At 43.0% G+C, this 20049-nt stretch overlaps 1 protein-coding gene across 4 annotated transcripts in view; it reads right to left on the reverse strand.

Moving 5' to 3' along the window:
- LRCH1 (leucine rich repeats and calponin homology domain containing 1) overlaps positions 1-20049 on the reverse strand; it is a 245730-nt gene that overhangs the window by 111144 nt on the left and 114537 nt on the right. For all 4 annotated transcript variants that reach the window (XM_039532872.1, XM_039532881.1, XM_039532864.1 and 1 more), the window contains exon 2: positions 14392-14536. In XM_039532872.1, the coding sequence (XP_039388806.1) occupies positions 14392-14536 (145 nt within the window). The remainder of the gene's footprint in view (positions 1-14391; positions 14537-20049) is intronic.

Genomic DNA, 20049 nt, shown 5'->3' on the forward strand with positions numbered 1-20049 from the left:
TGAACACAGATCCAACAAAATTACCAAACACCAGCAACATAAAATAAAAAAGCAGACCATTTCTCTGTTTTGGAAAGGCTAAGAATAAAGACAAGAAGAATATAGCAAAGGCATACCACTGCCCTGAAGAAAGTCAGGTTTAAGTTTATTGGGAGGAGAATATAATGGCAGTTTTGACTACGTACATCTGTACTATATTTGGGCTGTTCCAACCAACAACTATTTTCCCATAATCCAAATGGGAATACAAATAAACAAATACTATGCAGCTATCCAGAATACAAATAAATAAATTCATTTGCTTTACACTAAATCATTTAGAGGCTGCATGCACAAATACCTAATAACAAATTTAGAGCACACGTATAACATCACCATGGCAACAACTATTTTATTTCTGTCAGTTCTCCATCTCCTCACTCTTTTTATCAGCACTTTGAAATGATACTTGGGAACCATAATTAATTTCTTCATATAAAATATCCTCAGTTCCCTCTTCAAACTGGAGTTGAAGATTTGACATTCATGTCCAGTAAGGGCTGTCTAAAATTTAATATTTCAGAGCACTCATTAATGGTGAGAGTGATTAATTAAAATAAATAAAAAACAAATAGAAAATATATATGAGAAAATATATCTGAGTTGGGATGACAGAGCCAAATTTCAGTTCCAGTAATCGTACAGCTCAAGGAAAAGAAAACTACTCAGCAACCGGGGGGGGAGGGGGGGGGAGGAAGGAGAGGGGAGGGGAGGGAAGAGGAGTATAAGGGTCAAATTGTGTAATTAAATTTAAAACTTAATTTGCAAGGTTACTGTGACTACAAAATGAGAGAATTTACCCTCAATTATTTTAATAACAGTGAGTAGAGCAAGAGGTTAGTAGAATAGGATATATAATAGGAAAGTCAGAATGGGAAACAGAGTTTACTTTCATCACAGCACCATTAAATTATGGATGGTAAAATATACCCTCATTATTGCTGCAAGTGCAGAAACAGAGAAGGGTGCATAGACACACCAAACAGAAGAGTCTCTGTTCCATCAGTGGCGCCAGTATATGGACTAGGAAAATTTATTTTGATTAAACAAATATTTCCTTTCTCTGAGTTATAAGGTCCAACTGCCTTTCAGCATGCCTGCAGCTACATAAGCAGAATTAGACCTGTCACTCACTGATAAGGGAGGGCTAACACACCAGCTAACACAGCTTCCTTAGAAAAGGATAATCCCCCATGTGGATTAAAACTTGTTAATAAGTTTATACACTCTATAGCAATAAACAATGAATTCCTATTGCACAGCATAACTTTATTGACCAAAATTTGAACAAACCTAGCAGGAATTTTTACCCTACTGGTCAAATAAATGCTTCATATAAAGGGAGGGTCAGATTGTAGGGATATTAAAGAAGGTACTAACAGTGATTCCCTCAAGTGACAATGACCCCCCAGTTTCACCAAGTACAAAAATCTTTTAGTTCTTCTGTTAAAACTTGTAAGCTCCTGTCTGCAGAAAACATTGATTGTATCTGTCCTGTGAAAGATACTCTATTACTATGTAAAACTTACAAACAAGTTAATTGACTTTGTTCTTGAAGTAAACACTATGCTAGCCTTAAGCTGTAACTCATACAATGTAAACAAACAGTCTCCCATACAGGGCCGGGAATCTCATAGGAATTAACACACACCCCAAAAGTGGTGGAGACAGTAAATTAAAATATGGTTAATGTATGTTGATGAATGCTTGATGTGCACGAATGGTTAGGGAAGTGCCAGCCTAGAAAGGGAGTATCCATCGGCCGAAAAATGTGTCAAGTGGACCACTAGACAACCCCCGGAGGGTAAACTGGGATCCACCCCATCACCTGGAAGGATGAGAAACACAAACGTTGGACAGTGTGAAGCCACCAGGAATGTGCCACTTTAGACAATGTGGAGCCACCAGGAATGTGCCATCTGCTGATTGAGTCAGCAACAGCAGGATGAAACAGCTCCCATAGACTAACATAGGAATTAATTCCTATAAGAATGAACTCCAAAGACTGAGGACTTTGAGTCTCTGGTTCTGCTGCCAGCCTCCAGGAGCATCAGGTGCATCTGACACAGACTCGGCTCCATCCTCATGACCAAGATACCTTGGCATGAGCAAATTCTAGGCTGGTAACTATAACACCTATACAGAACTTGAATGAACGATTGTGTGAATGAATGAATGAATGAGTGTGTGTGTGTGTGTATAAGGAATAAGTAGTAATAGGAATAGGTAGTCAAACAACGTTGTTTATTTTTATCTTTTGCCTTATTATTATATTTACAATAAATGTGGCATCTTTGCCTTATCCCTCTTAATAAGATCCTGATGGTTTTTATTATATTGGTATAACAAGATCTGTGGACTTTAACTCAGAGAAAGGAATAAATAAATGTTCCTATTTTCTTTCATATACAAGGTCCACAAACCCATTAACCAATGGGATTTTTATAGCAGTTTGTCTCAAGGAAGATTAACCTAACAGAACTATATACAAGGTTTTAAGTTCCTTCTCTAATTCTGCAAGCAACCTGCTATCAAAGGCAGCTTCCTCCTAGTAAAATGTTGAGAAGGTATGAATAACCAGGTGTCTGCCCTGCAGATCCGGAGGCTCCTCCTGCTCTTAGTGAGTGGGCTTTGAGGCCAGTTGGGGGAGAGGCTCTTGGACTTGCATGCTTCATGTGTGCACCATCTCAACCAGCCTGAAATGGAAGATTTTGAGGTTCTTTCCTTTAACTGCTGGATGGTAGAAAAAGAATAGAGCATTAGATGTTTGAAAAACCTGTATGTGACAGTGTAGCGGGGTGGTCACCCTGCTCCAGCTAAGAAGGGGTTAAAAGCCAGCCCTTGAAGAGAGTGGGGGTTGAGAGAGAAAACCCTAGGCTGATTGGCAGGACCGGTGCAAGGATGTTTTGCGCCTAAGGCAAAACTTCCACCTTGCGTCCTCCCCCATCCCCAAGTCCCCGCCCTGAGGCGCCCGCCCCGCGGCAGCTCCCCCACTCCGCCCTGAGGAGCCCCCCCTTCGCAGCTCCCCTCCTCCGCCCTGAGGCGCCCCCCCACCCTAGCTCACCCCTGCTCCACCTCCACCCCGAGCACGCCGTCGCCGCTTCACTTCTCCGGCCTCCCAGGCTTGCGGCGCCAATCAGCTTAGGCGCCACAAGCCTGGGAGGCGGGAGAAGTGAAGCAGCCACAGCGTGCTTGGGGAGGAGGCGGGGCAGGGGTGAGCTGGGGCGGGGAGTTCCCCTGCGTGCCGCCCCCCCCCACACACACACACTTGCTGCAGGCAGCCCTCCTTGCGCTCCCCTGCCCCAGCTCCCTCCGCCTAAATGCTGGAAGCGACCGGGGCAGCCGAAGATCCGGCCACCGCGGTCGCTGCCGAAGAAAATGTCGCCCCCCAAATCCTAGCGCCCTAGGCGACTGCCTAGGTTGCCTAAATGGTTGCACCAGCCCTGTTGATTGGGGAAACAGCCGCAGCTGGGCCACACCCCAGTCAGGCTGCAGCTGGCCCTATAAAGGGACTTTTAGGCTAAAGCTCAAGCAGACTCCCTCTAGCTTCTGAGAGGGAGGGACCTGAGCAGAGTACCTGAGTGGAGCAGGACTGGAGAAAGGCAGAGGAGCTGGGGAGCTCCAGCCTGGAAAGCCCCTGGCTGCGGCCTAGCAGAAGGCCAATGGGTACTGGGGGTTGCAGAGGGTAGCCCAGGGGTAGGCAAAGGCAGCAGGTCCAAACCCAACCTTGCCGGTGATGAGTAGGCTGATACTGCAGTCTGCCCCAGGGCGTGGGGGCTAGACGATGACTGGCAGTAGCCTTACACTGAGATGAGGTGGGGATAGTGGGTGGTCTCCCCTGGAGAGGGGAGACCATGAGACTGAGGGGTGTACGGCCAGGGGACAGCACCCCAGATAAAGGGTCTGGGAGGGACATGGGGGCCAAGTGGCAGCAAGACACCGGCCTGCAGGGGGTGCTCTGGAGGCTGGATGAGCTAATTTCCAGAAGAGAGCAGCAGGAGGCGCCGGAGGGGTAAGTCTCTTACAGACAGATAAAGATCAAGTTGGCTTCTTTATCCAGTATATGCCAGAGCTGCTTTCTTGGGTCAAATGGAAGAAAGCATGTGCCTACTACTCTTGGCTCACCCTTTCAGGAGAAAAAGGAGGAGGGATGTTGCACTTCAAATGTGATGCAAACAGATCTACCAGCAGGACCCCAAATTTCATCATTAGTAACTAAAACACTTCTAAATGAAGACTCTACTCCACGTGATCTAGCTGTTCCCTGCCCAGCCAGTTTGCCATAATGTTTGTTTTTTTCTGCCTTGAATATATAGAGCAAAAAGAGATTAGAGTTTCCCCTGCCCAGAACATCAGAAGGTCGGCTTCCTTTTGTAGGGTGGCCTTATCCCACCTTGTTTGTTGATATAGAACACTGCATTGGTGTTGTCAATCATGATTAGGATGTGGGCATTGTCTACCCATGAAGAGAGGATCCTGAGTCTATAGTGAATTGCTCTGAGCTCTAACCATAGTTTAGTTTGTACAGTGCCTAGCACAGTGGGGTTCTGGTCCATGGCTGGGGCATCTAATCACTACAATAAAACAATAATAGACTGCTTCTCCTCTTGCTCTGTCAAATGCCTGGTACTAAATTCATCTTCACATGAGCTCCCCATCCTCTGAGGTGGGTATTGGTAGTAAGCACTATTCTTGTCCAACTCAGGTAAGGGAAATCCCTTTTTGAAATTATGAGTGAGCCATTACCTCAAAGAGGTTATTAGACTCTGAGGAAATTGTACTCTCCCGGTAGGACGAACTGGTGTGAGGAGATAGGGACAACAGAAATGACTGGAGAGGTCTCATGTGCACTCGGGCTCATTGTTGTGTCTACATAGGTCAAGACCATCTCCACTAATTACATCAGGGAGTGGACTGTAATATCCCAGAGGCTGCTGACCATCTGACATTTTTTCTGTCTCTCGAGAAACAAAATCTGTGGAAGCATGTCAATTTCCAACCCTAGGTAAGCTATCTGAGTGTAGGGTCTAGTTTGCTCTTTTCCCAATTTAGAATGAAACCGTGGTCCTCTAAGTTCCCAATTAGCCTTGAAGTGCTTTGTACCAATTTGTCTTTGGACAGAGCCCTTTTCAAGACATCAAGGAATGGACAGAGTTAAACCCCCTCCCGCTTCCTGTCTGAGGGCAGCTACTAGGACAATGGGTAACTTTGTAAATACCTTGGGGAAGGGGAGGTGGCAAGGCTAAATGACAACAATGCATTTGAAGTGCTGGGATCTAAAAAGTAAAATGGAGAAATTTGCAGTGAAATTCTAGGGATGTGAAGGTACACATCTTTCAAGTAATTAATAACTTAATTTCCCCTTGCTGATTGCCACCAAGCTGAACTTCAGTGTTTCCATGTTGAATCTGGGCTCTCTCGGGAACTGGAGATGCTTTAGGTCCAGCACAAAACTGCCACCTCATGATTTCTTCTTAATCAAAGGGGAAAATGGAGTATAAACCTTCCCCCTTAGGAAGCAGGAGTGGTTCTATTGACCCAATTTCCTGATGGTCTGGATTTGCTGATCCTAGCTCAGGAGACCAACTCCATGAAGGTCTCTGCCCAACCTGGATCTGCTGAGGTACACAGAGATCTCCAATGCAGGCATTCCACAAGTGGGGTGCAGCAGACAGCATATATTCATGCTTCTCCCTTCTTTCTGACCTGTTCCCAGCACACTGGCAGGGGCCCCTCTAATGGTGTCTCAACAGAGGACCCCTTAAATCTCTACGCAGGGGAGGACCAGAAACACAGCTACAGAAACAAATTTATGGCCAAAATCTTTTTTTAAAAACACTTTTGCTCTCCATCAGGAATTCCAATAAACCTTCCCGCAGCTATGGAGAGAGAACAGAAACCTAGTGGGCTCTTCAGTCATATCATGACTTCCCCAATCACTGACTTAAAGATCTAGCTCTGCCTATGTAGCTATATGCAGAATGAGAGGCCACTGATGGATCTATGGACCTTGTAGACAAGAAAAAATGTCAGGTACATCAGGGCCATACTGGGATGTGCTGGAAAGCGTCCTACAGACTGATAGCACAGAATTCCCCAAGATTAACTACCCGAATCAATGAGTTGCAACAGCAAATTGGCTCAGGGTATTAGGGAAAACTACAAGCTATTACAGACCACATTTGAGAAACCAGTAGCAATTCAAAGCATGATACTTTGTAAACTAACAAGGGCTCTGCTCTACTGAAAAATTTAGAATTCAAGACTTCCAATGATTTATAGTCATTTTTTCTAGCACTAGTGATTCCCAAAATACTATGATCTTATAACCCACATTATTTAAATTATGTCTGCATATCTGTAGTACCTTATATGAGGCAAACCCGCAGCCAGACCAGGGCTGCCCACTCAGCTGCCATGACACACCGAGTCATCACCCAGGTATGCAGCAGCACTGACTTATTCCTCCAACAGAGCCTGCAGTGACTCAGTCCTCAGGCATGTGGAAGCAGCCTATCCGTAAGCAGAACACGGGTCAGATGACCCCAGGCTCTGGTATTTCACCAACACAGAGCTGCAAGTTAACTGTTCCTCCTTGTTCATGGCCTATTCTGACCTTGCTCCAGCCCAATTATTGAGCTGCTCCACCTCCTGCACCCACCTCCTGTTCCCGACACTTGGACTCACTCCCAACTGGCTTTGGCCTACATCTGGATTCCGGATACAATACTGGGTTGGCTGACCTCGGTTCTGAGTCACAGCCTGCCCTTGGACACCAGTTTCAGTGCTTTCCTTGTCCCAATCCCGACCTTACACCTAGCTTCAACCTCTGCTCCAGCCATCAAGCCTGACTATGTGGAACGAGCAGCTGAGATCTTATGTTTATAGAATAGTACCCTGGTCTGTGACTGAGTCAGTCTACTCCTGAATTTCCAACCTGAAAGGTAACATTTTCAGGAATTTCTTCTGAATCCAGAATAAAAATCAATATATAATTTTTAAAACATTCCTTTTAAAGTTTCGATTCTGGGTAGCTTTCCTAAAACTGTGTAACCCAGTATTGCCAACTCTCATGATTGTTTTCCGAGTGACAGAATTTCAGAGGGAGCTGGAGCTCGTCTCATGATGACACAAAACTCTCCGGCCCCCTTGAAAAGTTCAGCCCTGAAGGAATTAGAAGCATCTATTCCATCCATGGTCACTGTTCTCACAGGTGAGGAGGGAGCAGAGTGCCCCTCATTCCTTCTCCCTTCACAGTGCAGACAGCTCCTCACCCCTTTCCTCTTTTTCCCTGGCTGCAACACCCACCCCCTGCCTGAAAGGGGATTGAAGAACACCCCAAGAGCTATAGCAGCAGAGGTGGAGATGGGGGAGAGGGGCAAAACTGATAGGTAGGTTGGGGGACAGACAGAATTGGTGTGACAGGCAGATGTGGAAACTGAGGGGACAGGATTGATTTGGAGGCTGAGGGCGGCAGAATTAATTGGAGGGCAAATGACAGACAGTTATGCAGTTGAGAGCTCCTGCAGCAGGAGCCAAAGTCACCATATTCAATAAATTTGGGAGAGTGGGCAATGTATCATCTCTCTCGCTCTCACTCACACACACAGGGGATAGGTAGGGAGAGTTAAAAATCAAGAGAGACCCAAAACCAGTATAATCTTTCTTTAAAAAAAAACAAAATTTTTTGGGGGGAGCGGGGGCAAATCTCATGATTTTGGAGGATCTAACTCCTGATTTTTGATCTCTTGAGGTTGGCAATACTGATAACCCAACAAGATCTTCCCTTCCTTCTGCCGCAGTGTTGCACTAACTATTTATGTGACACACACACTCATCTTCATCTCATTTTTTTTTTTTGCCCCAAGTGGTTACAACACATGACAACAATGAATAAGGAAGCAGACATTGTCTGATATATGTAAAATCCTGCAGATATGCCTTTTGATCAGTCTCTCAGAGAACACAATAATAAGCTTTCTTTCAGCCCAATAGTTTTTTCAACCAGTAAAATAGAACCAGATTTGCATGCTGTTGGAGCAAAAATACCCAGCATACTAATTTACTCTCATGCTCAAGAGATGGATCCAACATTTTTAAGATAGTAATTTTACCACTTGAGAGTAAAGAAAATCTAGCATTTAAAGTAAAATCACACTGTTCAGTGGATCTGCTACAGAAAAAAATGAAATCAGGAAGTAAACCTATAGCAAAAAGAACAGGAGTACTTGTGGCACCTTAGAGACTAACAAATTTATTTGAGCATAAGCTTTCATGGGCTACAGCCCACTTCATCGGATGCATGCAGTGGAAACTACAATAGGAAGGATGGATGGATGGATGGATAGATAGATAGACAGACAGAGAACATGAAACAATGGGTGTTACCATACACACTCTAACGAGAGTGATCAGTTAAGGTGAGCTATTACCAGCAGGAGAGAAAAAAAACTTTTTGTAGTGGTAATCAAAATGGTCCATTTGCAGCAGTTGACAAGAAGGTGTGAGGAACAGTAGCGGGGGAATAAACATGGGGAAATAGTTTTACTTTATGTAATGACCCATCCACTCCCAGTCTTTATTCAAGCCCAATTTAATGGTCCATTTTGCAAATTAATTCCAATTCAGCACTCTCTCGTTGGAGTCTGTTTTTGAAGTTTTTTTGTTGTAATATTGCGACTTTTAGGTCTGTAATTGAGTGACCAGGGAGACTGACGTGTTCTCCGACAGATTTTTGAATGTTATAATTCTTGATGTCTGATTTGTGTCCATTTATTTTTTTACGTAGAGACTGTCTGATTTGGCCAATGTACATGGCAGAGGGCCATTGCTGGCACATGATGGCATATATCACATTGGTAGATGTGCAGGTGAACGAGCCTCTGATAGTGTGGCTGATGTGATTAGGTCCTATGATGGTGTCCCCTGAATAGATATGTGGACAGAGTTGGCAACGGGGTTTGTTGCAAGGATAGGTTCCTGGGTTACTGTTTTTGTTGTGTGGTCTGTAGTTGCTGGTGAGTATTTTCTTCAGGTTGGGGGGCTGTCTGTAAGCAAGGACTGGCCTGTCTCCCAAGATCTGTGAGAGTGATGGATCATCCTTCAAGATAGGTTGTAGATCCTTGATGATGTGCTGGAGAGGTTTTAGTTGGGGGCTGAAGGTGACGGCCACTGGCGTTCTGTTACTTTCTTTGTTGGGTCCGTCCTGTACTAGGTGACTTCTGGGTACTCTGCTGGCTCTGTCAATCTGTTTTTTCACTTCAGCGTGGGTATTGTAGTTGTAAGAATGCTTGATAAAGATTTTGTAGGTGTTTGTCTCCGTCTGAGGGATTGGAGCAAATGTGATTGTATCGTAGAGCTTGGCTGTAGACAATGGATCGTGTGGTGTGGTCTGGATGAAAGCTGGACGCATGTAGGTAAGTATAGCGGTCAGTAGGTTTCTGGTATAGGGTGGTGTTTATGTGACCATCGCTTATTAGCACGGTAGTGGATCTATTGTGTGGACTGGTCCAGGCTGAGGTTGATGGTGGGGTGGAAATTGTTAAAATCATGGTGGAATTCCTCAAAGTCTTCTTTTCCATGGGTCCAGATGATGATGTCATCAGTGTAGCACAAGTAGAGCAGGGGTGTTAGCTCAAATAATTTGTTAGTCTCTAAGGTGCCACAAGTATTCCTGTTCTTTTTGCAAATACAGACTAACACGGCTGCTACTCTGAAACCTATAGCAGTGGATAATTTTTAACTCCTACAAAATTCAGAGGTCACCCATGCAGAGAGATATGGGATGTTGCATCCCAAGAACAGTATATGAATAAAAATTTGGAGTATTTGTGCAATGTGAAAATCTTGAAATGAAACAATTTGACAAATGATATCCAAAATCTAAGTCTAGCCTCCTGGACATTCTATGCAGAGTACAGTCCTCTTCTCCATTGGCACCAGAAGACACTTATAACTATTAAAGTTAGAAAGAGAAATATGGGTCTGAAAATTATATTGCTTTTCTTGCCAGGATCAATATGTTTGTGACAGTCAAATGTTTGTTTTTTTCCCCTCTCCTACAGAAGAGGGGGAAACTCTTCTGTAGGAGAGGGGAAAAAACTAACTCCCTGTTAGCAGCCCCTGATCTTGGCGTCATCGTGGATAGTTCTCTGAAGATGTCCACGCAGTGTGCAGAGGCGGTCAAAAAAGCAAACAGGATGTTAGGAATCATTAAAAAGGGGATAGAGAATAAGACTGAGAATATATTATTGCCCTTATATAAATCCATGGTACGCCCACATCTTGAATACTGTGTACAGATGTGGTCTCCTCACCTCAAAAAAGATATTCTAGCACTAGAAAAGTTTCAGAAAAGGGCAACTAAAATGATTTGGGGTTTAGAGAGGGTCCCATACGAGGAAAGATTAAAGAGGCTAGGACTCTTCAGCTTGGAAAAGAGAAGACTAAGGGGGGACATGATAGAGGTATATAAAATCATGAGTGATGTAGAGAAAGTGGATAAGGAAAAGTTATTTACTTATTCCCATAATACAAGAACTAGGGGTCACCAAATGAAATTAATAGGCAGCAGGTTTAAAACAAATAAAAGGAAGTTCTTCTTCACGCAGCGCACAGTCAACTTGTGGAACTCCTTACCCGAGGAGGTTGTGAAGGCTAGGACTATAACAATGTTTAAAAGGGGACTGGATAAATTCATGGTGGCTAAGTCCATAAATGGCTATTAGCCACAATGGGTAAGAATGGTGTCCCTAGCCTCTGTTCGTCAGAGGATGGAGATGGATGGCAGGAGAGAGATCACTTGATCATTGCCTGTTAGATTCACTCCCTCTGGGGCACCTGGCATTGGCCACTGTCGGTAGACAGATACTGGGCTAGATGGACCTTTGGTCTGACCCGGTACGGCCTTTCTTATGTAGAATTTTACTGAGTCTGGCAAATAAGGAGGCAGACTATACCCAAATAGTAGAGGAACTGGCTTCAAAGGGAAATTAAACTAAGGGGAATTTTACATTGAGTAATAAGAACTTTGATGCATTTTATTTTTGTTTATAGTTACATAATTCACTGCCACTCTGTTTGTTGGGTCATTAAATAACAAGTTCTGTGCATTCTTGTCTAAAACATTTCAGTTTGGAAAAAGTACTTATAATACTTGTGTAATTATCCTCCATTTATGCAAATATTTTGTGGATATACCAAGTATTTAGCTTTTGAAAAGACTTTAATCAGAATAATTGATACCAAATTTATTCTAGTTCTACAGTATTAAAAATAGAAAGCATTCTGAAATAATGCTAAATCAATAATGTATTAATACTTATCACTTTATGTATTCAGAGTGAGTTAGAGATATAAATCCTCACAATACTCCTGAGTGGTAAAATAGGGGCAAATAAGGTATTAGAGAAAAGTATGTTTCTTAGCAGTGTCCATTGACCCACATGTGCATAGTGTCCATTGACCTTCATGCTCCTAGCCGAGGGGCTAATAGGTATTGTGGGTCAACATCTCTCCAGTCTCACTCTTACTGTTGTGGAATCCAGCCCGAAGCAGAGGGGATGGAAGGCAGGTAGTAGAATAAAGATAAGGACCACACATCTCGAAGAACCTCCAGTTCCAGGTAAGTAACCTCCTCCTCTTCTTTGAGTGATGGTCCCTAGGTGTATTCCACATATGGGTGGCTCACAAGCAGTGATCAGCATGGACGTAGGTTGAAGGATGCCAGTGGAAGTGGGGTCTGCAGTAAGGTTTCGCCTGTGGTGGCATCTGTAGCTTCCGCTTGCATGATGGCGCAATGCGTCATGAAAGTGTGGACAGTGAGCCACATTGCAGCATAGCAGATATCTTGCCAGGACACCTCCACTCGTGAGGCTGACATGGTGGCTTGTGCTCGCGTAGAGTATGCTATCAGATGGGGGTGTGTTGGATTGGTTGTAGCTTTCAGAGATGCACCCTGACACTCATTTGGAGATGTGTTGGTGTGAAAGGGCTTGATCCTTGGACTGCTCGGCAATGGCCACAAATAGTTTTGGTGATGCGCAAAAGGGTTGAGTCCTGTGTAGGTAGAATGCCAATGCATGGCAGATGTCAAAGGAGTGAAAGGCTCTGTTAGCGGGGAAAGTGTGTGGTTTGAAGCGGAAAACCAGCAGATGGATGCTCTGATATAAGTGAAATTCTGACACCACTTTTGGGAGGAATTTAGGTTGGAACCATAAGGACACTTTGTCCCTGTGGAATATCAGGTAGGTGGGGTCCGCGATCATGGCCGCTAGTTTACTGACCCATCTGGCTGAGGTAATGGCTACCAAGAATGTCACTTTCATCAAGAGGTGGGAGAGGGAGCATGTTGCCAGTGATTCAAAGCGTGTCTTCGTGAGGATGGAGAGAACGAGATTAAGGTCCAGCAGGGGTGGGGGCTTGAGTACTGGTGGAAAGGTGTTAAGTAAACCCTTCATGAAGCGAATAGTGGTGGGGTGGGTAAAGACCAAGGTGCTGTCCACAGGAGCTGCCAGGTGCACTCATATAGAACTGAGAGCTAGGCAGTAGTTGAGGACGACTGGAATAGACACCATGTTTAGTGAATGATGGGGGTAGCGGGCCCATATTGTGAAGCATTTCCATTTAGGTCAGTAGCAGGCTCTGCTTTGGGTAAGGATTTGTCGCGTGGGCAGTCTATCTTTGATGCCCATCCACAACTCAAGTTGTGAGGTGAAGAGAGCCCAGTCTGGGATGACGAATATTCCTACAATCTTGTGTGAGTAAATCAGGGAGTGTGCAGAGGCAAAGTGGTGTGCAGGTGGAGAGTGAGGAGGTCTGTGAACCAGAACTGATGGAGCCAGAATGGGACTACAAGTCTGACGATGGCTCTGTAGCACCTTGCATAGCACCTGTCATAGGAAGGGAAAGGAGTGGAGCGGGACAGTGTCACTCTGAGAGCTGTTCTCTGTTGCTCCCCTGAAACAACAGCAGGGCGGCTTTCAATTCTTGTGATTGGCAAAGAGGTCCCATCGGGGAGCCCCACTTTGTGAAGAAGTACCGGAACATGGTGTTGTGTAACTCCTACTTGTGACTGAGATAAAGTGTCCTGCTGAACATGTTGGCTAGGGAATTCTAGGCGCCAAGCAGATGTGTGGCTTGAAGCATCACATCATTCTTGATGCCCCAGTTCCAAAGCTGGACCAACTCATAGGAGAAGGAAGGAGATCTGACACCGTGCTGCTTGTTGATGTATACCACTGCCACAATGTTGTTGCAGAACATTTGGACATTGAGGGCTTGAATGAGTGGGAGGAAGGCCTGGCACGCTAGCCAGTCTGCCCACAGTTCCAGCACATTTATGTACATCCTGGCTTCCTGTGGTGACCACACAGCCTGAGGTGTGTGCTGGTGTAAGTGGGCTCCCCACCCCGTGAGGGAGGCATCCACTGTGATGGTGGCCTGTAGTGTGGGAGCGGCTAAGGGAATATCAATCATAATCTGGGAAAGATTGGTCCACCGTCTGAGGAAGGGCAGCACAGTCCGGGGAATGATGACCCTGACACCCATAGGATCTTGGTTGGAAAGGAGCCAAGTTTGAAAACAACGCATATGGAGAAGTGCGTGCGGTGTCACGTAGGTGCATGCTGCCATACGTCCAAGGAGGGAGAGACAGAGGCAGACCGTGATGCATGTTCCATGACGCATGTCTTCGATGAGGGCTGTCAGCATTGTGAAGATGGTCTTCCGGGAGAAAGGCTTTCGCAAGACAGAGTCAAGCCACACTCCAATAAAGTTGATTGCCTATGTAGGCATCAACACTGACTTGTCCTCGTTGATGCAGATACCCCTATTTACAATTATATGTACTGAATGAAAGGTACACCACTCCCATAGAGAACTAAGAGCATGAAGCAACAGGGGTTCTGACTCAGGCCATGTGGTGATAAGAGGGAAATGGAGAGGCATCAACCTGTACTACCTATTATATCCTCGGCTGGGAGCACGAGTGGACGCACTACATATGTGCAGGTCAATAGACACCGCTAAGAAATGTTTACAGACTCAGTCACATGGTACACCTGCACACCCACATGTGGAATATATGTAGGGACCATCATCCAAAGGAGAATCAATGCTTCTTCATATCTTCTGTAAGAGCTTATTTTTATTTTATTTTAGCCTATGATGTAGTCATATACAAAATTAACAGAGGACAGAAAAATCCTACTGGCAATTGGTTTCTGCCTTATAGAAGCCAATAAAATGAGCAACATAGCCGGTGATGTTTCCGAAGAGATGCATGGAAAACGTAGAGAGAAAAAGAGACATCATAATTGACAACATACAGAAAAAGCAATAATGTTAACTTACCTCAAATTTAAGTAAGTCAGCATTTGTAAATTCACTATAGCATCTGGAATAATTTTAATACAATTGTGGTATAGGTTTAGTGTTTCCAGTGACACAAAATGGCACAGCTCCATAGGAACTTCAGTTAATCTATTCTTGGACAGATCTGAGGAGAGGAGAAAAAAGAAAAAGCACATTTCTGAAACATCAAAAATATATACTTTAAACAGCTATTTTTCATTATTAAAATAAATATTGCCATCATAGACATAAAAGAGGGAATTATCAATATTTGATAATTCAGAACAAAATTAATAACCCCTGGAAGCTTGAAATTGAAGTCTGTTACATACTGAATGTGAAATATCAAATATTAAATTGCCTGTTATTCAATTTAATTAAAATAATTATTCACTGGACTCAAGATGTTAAGAAAAAACATCTATTAGGTTTGAAAGCATAACTTCTGGAATTTGCACTTCATAGCAACAGAATGTAGCCAAAGATTAATACCAGCTGTGTAAATACTGATTAGTCACTATCAACCAGTCTATCCACTTTCTAATAGTTATAGAAATGTATTCCTTAATAGTTACTAATATGAATATTACTTAAAGGCACAATCAATGTTTGATCATTTGTTTTCTGGGGCTGATGTGTAACATTTTCAAGAACAAATGAAGAGGCAGTATAGTAAGTATACAAAAGGACTGTCTGATCCATCAAGCAAAAGTCCATATCTGACAGACTTACTTTAAACAATTTCACTTTAACCACATAGTTTTGTGAAGTACTAAGATGGCTAAATGACAGGCATACTGTGAAGATACAGATCAAAGATTTACATCCCATTTTTCACTTTCTGGAAAATCTAAGCATTTCCCCAAGTTGTTCACTGCCTTATATGGCCCCAAACCTGCAAGCACATGCCCAGGGGTGGAACCTTGTGCCCAGGCAGAGCTCCACTGAAGTCAGTGGAGTTGTGCCCAGATGCAAAGGTCTGCCTGTATGGATCTGATTGCAAGATTAGGCCCTATGTTTGTAAATGACAGACTACAAGTGTGCCAATCATTACACGTCAAATGTGAAGTTGAAATAGATGAGACTCTAGGGTAATATTAAGAATACTCATCTTAGACTAGATATGTTCTCAGAATTGTAGTTTTCTGAGAAGCTAATAACTAGCAATGTTCTATTTTTCTTGCAAATCTTGGATGAGAAAATATGTCCATTACAAACCAGGTAATCTATTTGAGTTCATTCTCTTAAGATTTAGTTTGGAAGGTAAAGATGTTAAAACTCTTCTGGGAAAGGACTGTCTTCCTATGTGCGTGTGTACATTTGTATTGTCTCATTAGAACTGACACTCCTCTCCCCCGCACCCTTGGTAAGGCAACTCCCATCTCTGTGTGTGTGTGTGTGTGTGTGTGTGTGTGCGTGTGTGTCTTCCTACTGTATTTTCCACTCCATGTATCTGATGAAGTGGGTTTTAGCCCACGAAAGCTTATGAACAAATAAATGTGTTAGTCTCTAAGGTGCCACAAGTACTCCTCGTTGTTTTTGGCTGATACAGACTACCCATGGCTACCACTCTGAAACCTATAGTATTACTGTAATTCTAATTTATTAATAAAAATAATGTTATAGTTAATTTATTTGAAGTCCAACTAGATTGCCTATTATCTATACAACTCCTTTGCTGTTAACCTGAAGAACAAAATAGATTAGGTTAGCAGTGTTTTTGTTTTGTTTCTTGTTTTAAGAACACACAGGTGGAATTTATAATAAAGGTAGCTTAATTCCTATCAAACATGACAGTCTCTTTAAATACACAAAATGATGTCAAAATTTGATATGTGCCAGTTCATAAAGTACTGAATCATGCATGCACGTGTGCAGCCACATTAGTTAAACAAAAAGGAGCAGCACTTCACATGATATCCCTCTTCACTGAACAGTGCGATAAAACTACCAACATTCACCATCCTACTCTAGAACAAATAGACTTTTTCCCCTACATCTTGCTAACAGCATATGCTTCAAATTCTGGTACCTCACAGAAAATGAGATGCATAAATGTAACAGCAGCAAGACTGAAGCTGCTCATATTTCAGCGCATTCATGCTTCACTACTAATAGTATGACAAATATGCTCCCTCCTACACAGCTGAATACCTACTGTGATTAACCCCTTAAGAGAAGTAGTTCTTATTTCTGAAGCGAGTTGCCACAAAGGTCTTCCAAGTACCAGATTTTACTTCTGACTCTGAGTTTATTATTTTGTTAACACATTTTTAGGGTACATACTGATCATCTTTTGTGTATGGCTATTTCTTCACAATTAAAGAAGATGAAACTTGATTATCCAACCCATTAACCCAGTCTTCCGGTTCCTGAAAGTTTTAATTTCAGCACACTTTACTCCTGGGGGCATTCTGAGCCAAAAAAGTAAAAATTCTGCAAAATCCTGCAAATTTTACTTGTCAAAATAACACTACATAATCACACCAGTTTCAATTATTTTGCTAATTTATTTCAAAACACCTGTCAGCAAGTAAGTCTGTAACAATACAGACACACACAAAAATTCCCCCCAGGAGTAGAACATAAGAGCAGCCAGACAAAGGTCCATCTAGCCCAGTATCTGTCTTCCGACAGTGGCCAATGCCAGGTGCCCCAGAGTGAATGAACAGAACAGGCAATCCTCAAGTGATCCATCACCTGTCGCCCATCCTCAGCTTCTGGCAAACAGAGGCTTGGGACACCATTCCTTCCCATCCTAGCTAATAGCCATTGATGGGCCTATTCTCCATTAACTTATCTGATTCTTTTTTTAACCCTGTTCTAGTCTTGGCCTTCACAATATTCTCTGGCAAAGAGTTCCACAGACTGTGCATTGTGTGAAAAATATTTCCCTTCATTTGTTTTAAACCTGCTGCCTATTAATTTGCTGACCCCTAGTTCTTGTGTTATGAGGAGTAAATAACACTTCCTTATTTATTTTCTCCACACCAGTCATGATTTTATAGACTTCAATCATATCCCCCTTAGTCATCTGTTTTCCAAGCTGAAAAGTCCCAGTCTTATTAATCTCTTCTCATACAGACGCCATTCTATACCCCAATCATTGTTTTGCCCTTTTCTGAACATTTTCCAATTCCAGTATGTCTTTTTGAGATGGGGTGACCACATTTTTATGCAGTATTCCAGATGTGGGCATACCACAAATTCATATAAAGGCAATATGATATTTTCTGTTTTACTATCTATCCCTTTCTTAATGATTCCTGGAGTTTTTAAAAAAAACCCTACAACAACCCAGTTCTTGTTTTTTTGCCCCCTCCCAAAGCCCAGCCATAGGGCCCCCCTTTGCCCAGATGCCTGCATCCCCTCTCCCCCAGAGCCCAGCTGCAGGCCTGCCCGAGCCCAGACACCCATCCCCCTCTCCCCAAGAGCCCAGGGATCCAGAGGGAGAAACAGCCTGATGTTCAGTCCAGGCTTGCACAGAGTTTCCTCTGAGCCACTCTCTCCTTCCTTCAAGGCATCCTGGGAACTGCAGCTGCCAGGAACCTTCTCGCTCCCACCCCTTTCCCCCAACAGTGTCAGCTATGTGCAAGCTGGGCCCTTCCAGCATCTAGCAGCACTGCAGCCCATTTCTGTATGGGGAAAGGAAATTCTACGTGCACAATGTTAATTTCTGCAAAATTCTGCATTGCGCAGAATTCCCCCAGGAGTAACACTTCATTTTTGTTTTTAATTTTTTTCCCACTTATAGGTCTAAGTGCTAAACAATTGCATGAACAATGTTGTCCAAGTGGCCCAGCACAAAATCTCCTTCCCTCCATGTGCCAGGGACAGTGGAGCTTGCATCCTATATCAGCTTGTCCCTAGGCCTCAGTTGCTCCATTCTTCTCCAGCCAGCCTACTGGGTCAGCCTAGACTTCTTGCCTCCAATCTGGACTCTAGGTCTGACTCCCTGACCCTGTGCTCTCCAGCTCAGTAAACAGTGTAGGGAACATGCATTGCAATCCAATTAACTCGTGTAAGAAAAGCTGGAGAGTGAGAGGCAGCTGAAAGCATGTGCTAGCCAGACAGGGAGACAGAAAGCAGAATGCTGGGTGCCTGGTTGAAACCAAGTACTAATTCCAGCTCCAAATAACAGAATTGTGGATCTTAGAAAATAGCCAAGTCCTGCAGCCACAGAACTGTGGAGTGTTCTAGCCCCTGTGTAAGATGAATGTAGCAGTTCAGCCACTGCACTTTCAAAGAGCTGTAACAGCATCAGTTTACACTGTCTCCACATGTTCAAGGTGATCTCCACAACCATAAGGGCTACAAATTTTATTTTAATTAAAGCTGACATTCTAATGAACAATTCTGCAGCAAAGAGTAAATTTCATGGCTAATTATGTGACTGCAGAATCATGGAATGCCAGGGGACAAAGATATATACAATATGAATTACTGAGCATATCATGTAATAGGAAAAGTTTGTTGTCAAAACTCAGCAGCCGTTCATGGTCAGCTTGACTACCTAGCTGGTACAAGACCTAAAACTCCTTTGTAAGAGGGCTCACACAATTTGCAGCTTGACATGTCTCAAATTCAGGCCTTAAATCATTGATATGCATAACACTATACTATTAACATTTTAATACATGGAATGTATCAGCATAACAAGCATCATTGAGGACATAATTTAGCCAGAAGAACCTCTCTTATTGATGAGGAAACTACCCATGAAAGTATATTTTAAAATGAAATTTCCTGCCGCAATTTAGACCCACCAAATAATGCATTTGTTAAAATGTATTTAGATTACCTACATCATGTAGTCATGACAACCATTACATAACTTCTTTATTTCTGCAACCATGAAAATCAATGGGATTACTTGCATAATAAACTACTCTTCAAATGTCATGTAGCAGAATCAGAGCATGTAACTCATGGTTACTAGAGCAAACCAAATTTAGTGATAAAGTGGAACAAATGAAGTATAAAATAAGAAAAACAAAATCTGTACAATAATCTTTCTAAAGAAAATGTGGCAAACACAAAGTAAGTGGTGATGAGGTATAAAACTGCAACTTGTACTGGCTCGGAGTGGCCTGTATAAGTCATTTGAGGCTCTGTCACTATTTAGAAATGTGATTATCCACACCTTGTGCCAATAAAAGAAAAATAAAATCTGACAGGCAAGAAATACTGTTTTTTATTTTGAAAAGACCTTTGTGCATTATAAGACGACAAGATACAACTACTTTAAGAGTGGCAAAGAACCATTAGAGAAGTATGAATAAAAATTCTCCCCCTCCATCCGCTATTCTCTTTATCACAGATTTGCATGTGAAACAGATGTAACGAAAGAGCCTCTTTCGCTTGTTTCCTTATCTGTTCATCAGCATCTTTCATGACAACAGGTAGGAAAACCAAATATTTCAAATTCGGAGGACAATCCACAGAAAGTTATAACAACTTAAGTAAATCAACATTTTAGACTCAACCATTGTACCCTGGCTGTTTAATTATATGTTAAGACAGTGATACTCAGACTGTGGCTCATGAGCTGCAAGTGGCTCTTTAATGTGTCTCCTGCGGCTCTTTGCAGCACATAATACTAAAACACTGTGAGTTAATTATTAAGCAATCAGGATGCTTTTACTGCGTTATTAACCA

Source organism: Mauremys reevesii, linkage group 1 (assembly GCF_016161935.1).
Source record: "Mauremys reevesii isolate NIE-2019 linkage group 1, ASM1616193v1, whole genome shotgun sequence".
NCBI classification, from domain to species: domain Eukaryota; kingdom Metazoa; phylum Chordata; order Testudines; family Geoemydidae; genus Mauremys; species Mauremys reevesii.